We start from the raw sequence: 8,850 nt of genomic DNA, 5'->3' as shown, positions 1-8,850 counted from the left end.
GCTCATGTTCAAGAGGACCACCAAAGAGAGACGGCAGCAGATGCAATAATGAACAACAAGTTAATAGAGTCAATGAAGTCAGGAAAGGGAGGTCGATGACAATTTGAAGCCGATATACGGGCGGTGTGAGAAGGAAGGCACGACAAGCCAACAGACACCACTTAGGACATATGTGATTCGTGCCTTCCGTGCTAATCCTAATGCGATACATTGTGAGCAGGCACTGGCCATAGAGGACCGAAAACTACAATGTCGCTTTTTCCTACAAGCTTTTACAGCTTGGCATACAATTCGGTGCTATGCCCTGGCTCCTAGGTAAACTCTTCAAAAAAGATGCAAGGAAATGTTCTTATTGACACTGAACGGTGCGAGAATAACAATGACTTGATACATATGAATGTACGGGCGAGGAAACTTTTTAGAGAAGTGGCGTAATGGTGGGGTGCTAGTGGGCTATTGTGGGCTGTTGTGGGCCTTGAAAGGCCTATTCAATGGAAGGGCGGGGTGGTTGACCAAAAAGTAGCGAAGAAGAGAACAATCGAATACGCAAAGGTAAAAAGCCAGTCCATCGCATCCATGAAGTAGGTAGTAGCCTGGCTACGGCTGAAGAAAATTCCCAGAACTATAAGGCGGACTGCAGACTGGCATACAGGTCCCAGGATCACAGCTCGTACACAATCGGTTTGCCTCGACGCAGCTCACCCAGAATGCTTGAGCTGAGAGAGGGTGCGGCTTAGCGGAGTGATTTGCTGGGCCCGTTTTGTGCCTGCGACAGCGCCGGCTAGCCCTGCGCGTGACCGCCTTTGCAGGGATTGTACCAGGCTAAAGCGCTCTATTCTGACTGCACGTATCTGACAGTCTGCCTCGACGCGGCTGGCTTTGGCCTTCACGTTGACTCTATCGACGCCAAGATGTGACAAACGAAGGCATGAATTGATCTAGCAAATTCCAATAACATTTTAACTAACATCCAATCCCCAAGCACACGGACTTCTTGTCCCCTGCCTGGCCCTCCGGGCTGTGCTAAAGTCAGCCCTTTCAAGCTCTATTACGTCCCTGCCCTAGAGCTTCGCGTCAACATCTAGGAACTCGCTGATATCTGTTATCGCGCGAGGACCACCCGTAAGGGCTACGCCCATGCGGAACTCGCGGATGTTTTTGATTTGAACGGGTGTTGTACCGTTGATGGCCTTCTTGGGTCCGCTCTTGTGCTTTTCCTCGGTCTTCTCTGCGCCTCTGATCGCCTTGTGGTACTTGGACAGCTGCTTCCACGCGTCCACAGCCGCCTCGATCTTGTCTGCGGCAACGCTCAAGGTGTTTGTGAGGTAGTCTTTGAAGCTCTCCTCCTCCTTGGCTTCGTCATACTTCGCAGCGCTCAAACGCGCCTGCAGATCCGTAGTCGCCTGAGTGGCAGCCTTCTCGCCAAGGCCGAGGTCCTTAACCAGGTCCGAGATCTGCTTCGTCGTCACATCGCTCGTCGCCTGTGCCACTAAGTGCACCGCGAGCTTAGCACGCGTCTTCGACTCTGGGTGAATGTAATAGTTGAAGAATTCGATCATGTCAGCCTTGGTGACAAGCTTGATTTCTTCGGCGTCTCTTTTGGCTGTGTTTTGAGACGCGTTAGCAACACCCAACCAATTCCAAACAAAAAAGAAAAGAGAACAAGGGATAACGAAAATGGCTAGGAATGGGCTGTTTACGGACCATATTCAAAGTCGTAGAACTCATTGTTAATTTGCACCCAGTGCTTCGATGTCTCTTGGTAGAGATTCTTCGGCTTTTCGAGACGCTTGGCGATAAGGCTGCGCTTGTGCCCTTCGAAATCCGAGTCCGACATCTTCTCCAGAGTCTCCGCGTACTCCGTCAGGAACGAATCGACACGCTCCTCAAGATACTGGGGAATCTTCTCGCTCTGCACCAAGAACCGGAAGCCCATGGTGTTGGTGCCGGAGCGAGCACCGCTGAACACAACATAGCCGAGCTGCTCCTTTGTCCGCAACTGATCCCACGCCCGCTCTTGCGTGAGCTGGTCCAAGAGCAGTGTGCGTGCACGCGTCGTGCGGTCACCCCTATCACCAATATGCAACACATATTCGAGAGCATGATTGACGTTCTCCTTGTCTTCCAGCTTCTTTTCAAAGACATAGTTGCTTCCCCGGGGAAGGACAACCTCGCGCCAGATGGGCCACTGCGCACGAGGCAGGGCCCGCGGCCGGAGCGTCGACTCGATCATGTCCGTCAGCTTCAAGGCGTCTTCCTTGTACAGGTTGCCGTGGACATGAACCTCCATGTGAAGCTGTCCAAGCAGCTCCTTGGAGAAGCGGCGCATCGACTCAGCCGTAACGCCCGGCAGTTCTTGGGCAAGTTCCTCGACTGTGTAGGCAAATGGCGATGTCAGCCACGACAAATAGTTGGACAACAGGTAGTATGGCTGTTGGAAGCCGTAGTTACGTAGCGCCCTGGTGGCCCGTTCTTTGATGATAGCAAAGCGGTCGTCTTTGATATCCAGATCGCGCATCGTGATCAACACTTGTTCCAACAGCACCGGCAGCTTGTCGTTGTATCCGGAAACTTCTATAACCAAGGCGCGATGCTCCAGCGAGACATTGTACAAAAGACCTGCCAGGTCGGCATCATACGAGTACTCTTCAAGGGCGTCACGCACTAGCTCGGTGAAGAGGTTGGTCTTGATGTAGTTCTCAGCAACGGAGAAGATGATGGGGTTCTTCATGCTGACTGTGAGCGTTCCCTTTGGCACCCAGAACGTGTCGTCTTTCTTGAACCATGTCCGCGCCAGAGCATCGTTGCGAATAATACGGGGCGCGGGCGCAGGCTCCTTGACCTCCTTCTTTTCGACCTCTAACTTCGTTGGGACGAACAGGTTCTTATGTGGCAGAAAGAGGTTGGCGATGCGGTTGGCCTTTGTGATCGAAAAGGCCTCTTCAATAGCCGCAAGAAGATCAGCAGGAATTTTCTCTTCCTTATACTCGGTTCCATACCACTTCTCTTTCTTGTCCCAGTCGCCGGGGAACGTGCGCGATGTCACTGTGATTCGAAGGTTGTCCGGCCGCAAACAATCGATCGTACGCTGGATGAGGCTGGGTTCGAATTTGCGGAGACAATTCATGCCGCTCAAAAGACGTTCACGAGGTAGAGGGCGTTGCATGAGGGCACTAGTCTTGCTTGTGAACCTGCTTGCAGGGGTTTGTTGCTTAAACTTGAAATCCACGTCCGCCATGCCCTTCGTCTCGTCAAAGATCCACTCCTGAGGAGGGCCCTCACGTAGAAGCGAGACGTATTGGAAGAACACCTTGATCACCTCCTTGTATTCTTTCAGGCCCTCTTCGGTCAGGCGAATTGTCACCTCGAAAATACCGGGCGTGCCTGCACAGACGGGATACATGCCAGCTCCAAGGCCGTTCGCCCAGCCTTTCGATTTGATATAGGACATGATGCTGCCAGGGCCTTCGTGCCCGATCAAATGGCTGACATATCGGCTTGGCTGCGAGTCGAACAAAAGTGTCTCGTCTGGACACGGGAAGCGGAGGGTTAAGTCTCTGGAGTCCATGACTGGCTTGACAAACGTTTGGAGACCAAGATGCTCTGGACTGTATGGAACCACATCGGTCCACTCATTGGGCGCAAGATGCTTGTTGGGGATGGCAGAAAACAGCTCTGCGGTCCACGTCTCTAGAGTATCAAGGGGTTCACGACCCAAGATAACTAGCTTCATCTGATTTGCAGAGTAGAACTTGTCATGGAACTCCATGAACTTCTGGCGTACATTGATGCCTCGGGCCTCGGGTTCGATTTTGAGAACATCCAGATTGCCAGTGCTGAAATGACAAAACGGGTGTTTCGGGTTCGTCAGTGACTTTTCTAGCTGGTGAATTCGCCATTGGTCATTTTGCAAGTTCTTCTTGTTTTCCGAATCCACGGCGCGAAGCTCCCGATCCACAGTGGACTCGAGAAAGAGAGGCTCGATGAAGAACTGCGCAAATCGGTCCAAAGCGCCGTATAGAGGAGACACAGTTTCGTCGGCATGCGGCTTCGCAGATACGTCGAAGAAGTAGTTTGTAGACGTCGATGACGTGTATGCATTGGAGCTGCCCGAGTTTGACGATAGGTATTGGTTGTAATTGTTCTCCTCCGGGAACTTTTTCGTACCCATGAACAATAGCTAAGCAGACCAGTTAGTAAACCAATTATAAATAAATGATGGAGCTATAATACTCACATGCTCGACAGCGTGGGCCGTGCCGGGCATGTCATTATCATCACTAAAATTGCCAACTCCAACGTCTAGCGACGCGCTGGCCTTGTCGGTCTCGGCGTCATGCACCAGCAACGCCTCAAGGCCATTTTCTAGCTCGATAACTCTGTACTGTCGATTGTCAAGAGACGGCTTATCGAGGGCTTCAGTGACCAATTTCACAGCTGGTGCTGTCGGCTTGTCGGTGACGTGTGGCATTGTTGATAATGTTGCCTTCCCGCCTGAGAAAAAAATGCCCACGGTGTTCTTCCACGTGCGAACTGAAGGAGGAAAGGATGAGGAGTTATGTGGGAACGGATGGGACTGGTGAGAAAAGCGAGTACCGTTTGGGACCGCAGTGGCAGCGAAACCCCCTTGTGTCCGGTTTGGGCTGGTACTGAATGTGCTGGCCTGCCCAAAACTAATATGTGGTGCAGTAAAGACGGTGCTGAAGGATCTAACAAAGTTTGAGCCACGTAATTCAGTGCTCGATGCAAAAGAGGCTGTACTTTGCAAAGATGCAGTTGTGGAAGCAACACAGAGCTCGTGTGCTTGTTGGCGTAATGTTTTGGCGTTTGGCAGATGGTCAATGGCTTCCAGACCGGAATACAAACGTGCGACGGAGATTGCTGCGTTTGAAAAGGGATGAGAACAGGGAAGATGTGATCCGGATGTTGGCCGACTAGCGTGAAAAGAACAGAGAGGGCTTTTTGGGCTGAGACTTTTAGTAGGAACCAAGGCAGATCGAATCAGGGTGATAGACTGTCGTCGCATGTGTCTTTGGCGGGTTGCTTGGATGCGTGGCATCGATTGGGCTCGCCAGCCTTTATATTTCTTTAATTCGGACTAGCCCGGCAACGGATCTGTACAGCTGTTGATGAACAATTCCTGAGACACAATAAGGTGGATCGTACTAAAGTGCCACACCTTAAGAATGTTAGTAAACCAATACTCCGTACACCGTCGCGTCTTTGGATAGGGATGGTGTTTCCAGAAAAGTCTCTCATTCTGCCAGCACGACCCGTGGCAACGGCTCGGTTCAAAGGCGCATCAGAACGTGCAAAATCCTGCTGCAGACGTACTTGTAGGCAAACAGACGAACTTTTGCCTGGCAATATCCGCCGGGAAAGAAATAGAATGCAAAAAATAAGGGTGAAATAGGCACTTCAAAATAACAATAAAAGGGATGAAAATCAATAAGGGGATAATTTCGGAGAAAAGACTGGATTTGTTGTGGCCTGTGTTAGGTCCATCTCACACATAGGCACCGGGCGAGGCTCAGGGAATACACTGTATTGAACCACGGTTCTGGGTAGCCAGTATTGGGGAAGCCAAGTGACGGGAACGCTGATGGGTGTACGTTGATACGGGGAGGGTAGGAAAGATGGGGCCTAAAATAAAATTATCTTTCGGATGGCACCTCGTGCCTGTTGTGATATCATCGAATTCAAAAACTCCGAGTGAAACCAATCTTGGCAAGTCAAAACAGTGATTGGAGAGGCAGCTGGGCAGTACATAACGAACAAAATAAGGCAACAAAATACGACTTAAATCGGATTTGTCCAGTGAATAACTGAAGGTTGCCTTGCCTGGGGTTGAATGAAGAGGTGCCAGAAAAGGGAAAAATTGGGGCAGGGGTTCAAAAGAGGGGCCTACCAAACTTGGCCATTAAGGTACTGATGTCTGGCAGGGCAAGAAAAAGCAGTTTAAATAACAATAACAAAATTTGCTCCCAGCAAAGCACAAACTCGATGTGACTTATGCATCACGAGAAGATGGTGCGACGACAACAATGGAGCTGGCGGAGGGGAAGATTGTAATTGGGCAAAAAATGACAGGGTAAAAAAAAGGTTGGGACGGTATGGCATGGTACTATCAATGCCTACATCATGTCTACAACTTGTATCACTTGTCTCTTTTGAGCGCTGGCCCGTTTGTTTTGCTCGGGCAAGGGGAAGGAGTCTTATCCCCAGACAATCAAAGAAGAAGACATTGGTCGGGGAACGGGCAGAATGAAGGAATGGCGGCAGTGCTTCCAGAAGACGCGGCAAAGCAAATCTGACCCATGCTGGTCTGCTCTGGGGTTGAGGCCAAAATCAATTGTGAATGTAGGGGCGACGGAGAATGAAGGGCGGGGCCACGCGAGATCAGCGATATGTGCTTGGATATACTGGACCGTTTCGATATATCCAGCCACGGAACATGTCGTGACGCGTTGAGGAAAGCATGTGATGGCGCAGCAGGCTGCAATACCAACAAAAGCAAAATCAAGGAAATCAACGGGATCAACTGGCAGAATAGGCCCGAAGGAGGTAGAGATGGCAACGAAAGAAAGCCGAGCGGCCAGGCTAGGCGAGCAGGCCCGGTAAGGATGAAAAGAACGATTTGCCAGATGCTCGACAGAGGGCAAGAGGGCAGGCAATATGGAAGGCGGATAGGAAGGGAGGTGGCTCGAGCTCGAGATCGGAGGCGGTGGAAGAAGCCAGGTAGGCCTCTGGGGCTGTGTTGGAGACGGATAGAAGAGGATATACGTACGAATGAAGCTGTGCAGGATGGATATGTGACAAAGCAGTGGATGCAGTCGCAATGGCCGTTGTAAAGGCTCTTGAGTGATCGCCTCACAAGGACTAGAGGCTGATGATCCACGAGGTGTGCAATGAACAATGAACTGCAAGCCGTCGATGGCATCCGGCCAAGCACAAATGCGGAGGTTAACGACAGCGAGCCGTGTGCGTGCGGCGTGCTGCTTGCTGCTTGCCGGGCGTTGCTCGGTTGTCGACGTGGGAAAGGCGTGGGTAGGCAGGAAAAGAGCTTGCGATGTTGTCAGATGGTAAGTTTGCTTTTAGTTTCGTAGACTACGGTTGCAATTGATCGGGGGCGGCTCTTGTCTAGCCTTTTGCACCATCCGCACAGCTGCATGCAAAGGAAAGCGCGGTCGTCAAAAACAAAGGCACTTTCCTCCATACGTGTGGACCATTGCACACTGCTCTTGTTCTGCCAATTGTGCGGAGTACTCCGAAGAAGGTGCAATGGTGAGGTAACGGCCAGGGCGGGCCTAGCTTCACATTTAGACGAGGGGTTCTGGCAGATTCTGACGGGGAGCGAGCGAAAGCCGCGGGACACAGGCGAGGCAGGAAAAAAAATGGAGCTGCAGCAGCCGCCATCTCTCCCTTGCGAGGGAAGAGGGGACGAAAGACATGAGGAAACAGCCAGCGGGCCCAGGCAGACGCCGGCGAGTAAAACAGTCCGCTTTTCTGCTGCTCTTTCCTGAACAGGACCCGCCCCGCTCCCATGAGGAAAGAACAGGTCGCGGCTGTTGGTTGGCTACCAGGTCTGGCCCACTTGCCCCAATGCCCCAACCAAACGCACAACAGTAAGGCCGTGGCGGGGCATGAGCAAATGTGTGCAGACGACTTGACTTATTGATACATGGAGAAGGGGCCGTTCGAAATAAATGCGGCGGCTACGGTCTGGGTCTGAAAGGTTGGGCCGGTTGCATTGCTGTTACAAAAGTGTCTGTTGCCAAACTTCGCGATATTTTTCGGTCCCTCTGGCGAGTTGAGGCCGGACGCTCTTGCCCTGCCATGTCCGTCGCTCCGAACACAGGCACGCACGACACTGTGTAGGAAGGTGCTTGTGGATAAAAGGGCAATGAGCGTAAGAAAGAGCTGTTGCTGTCCCGCGCTAGTGCTCTCTTGCCGTTGACGCGTATTGACTGCCTGGCTGTCGACATGACTGCCATGCGGACTTCAAGTCAAGCACCAATCTCAGTATTCGTTAGCACCGCCGCCCATGTGGCACACAATGCCCAAGCGTTACTTAAGTCAATCAACGAGAGGGTGTACTGCACGCAGCGGCACACTGGACGTCCTGTCTTCTGCATGCTTCTTCAAGCTGTGGAAGTCAACAAAAGTGGTTGTCGTGGCGTTGACCAAGGCCCCGCCATTCACCGTATTCTGACAATGACAGATGGGTGCGGAGGGACACAGTACGACCGCCGACAGCCAACGGGAATCATCGACGCGCAGGGTGTGGACCGAGACGGCCGGGCGTACGACGATGCACTGTCACCTCTGTCTCTAACGAGCACGAGCATGACATAGCTTGACCACCCACTCTAAGATGTGCTTAACTAGGCTACCACCGGCCACAAGATGACAGGATGCCATGATTACGCTGCTGCATGGCGTTGAACCTGCAGGGCTGTTGGGCGACAGCAGGACAATGTGCGGGCGAAACATTGTGCATCCAGTAGAAATAGAGCTCTGCTTTGCAAAGAAAGCACCCCACTCTCCATGCAGTCGCAAACTATCAGTGTTATTGGTCCTACGACGGCTTCGTTGCCATTACATTCCGCGAAGCAGAAAGGAGCGACTCGTCTTATATTAAACATGACACGTCGTTTATCAACTTACCAAAGCAAGCCAGGTTCTCAGGCTTATGAAAACCAAGCTACTGCAAGGTTGGTGATGCGATGTAATATGCACGGCGTCGAATCCAATATGAATTGTGAGAACGAAGAACAAACGTGCTTCACAACGCATATGTACGCCGTGTGAATATTGCTACCAAGCAGCGGATGCCTGTATGTGAAGAAT

At 51.7% G+C, this 8,850-nt stretch overlaps 1 protein-coding gene across 1 annotated transcript; it reads right to left on the bottom strand.

Annotated features, from left to right (window-relative positions):
- Positions 1-1,061: 1,061 nt before the first annotated feature.
- SPBR_02235 (insulysin) lies at positions 1,062-4,471 on the bottom strand (the record flags this gene model as incomplete). Its single annotated transcript, XM_040760538.1, has 3 exons — positions 1,062-1,603; positions 1,705-4,180; positions 4,238-4,471. 3 exons carry the CDS (start codon positions 4,469-4,471, stop codon positions 1,062-1,064), a joined length of 3,252 nt encoding a protein of 1,083 aa, XP_040620958.1.
- Between the last annotated feature and the right edge of the window lie 4,379 nt (positions 4,472-8,850).

This window comes from Sporothrix brasiliensis (assembly GCF_000820605.1).
Source record: "Sporothrix brasiliensis 5110 chromosome Unknown Cont17, whole genome shotgun sequence".
NCBI lineage: Eukaryota > Fungi > Ascomycota > Sordariomycetes > Ophiostomatales > Ophiostomataceae > Sporothrix > Sporothrix brasiliensis.
The sequence above is the reverse complement of the archived record's forward strand: the minus strand, read 5'-3'. Positions and strand labels throughout refer to the sequence as shown.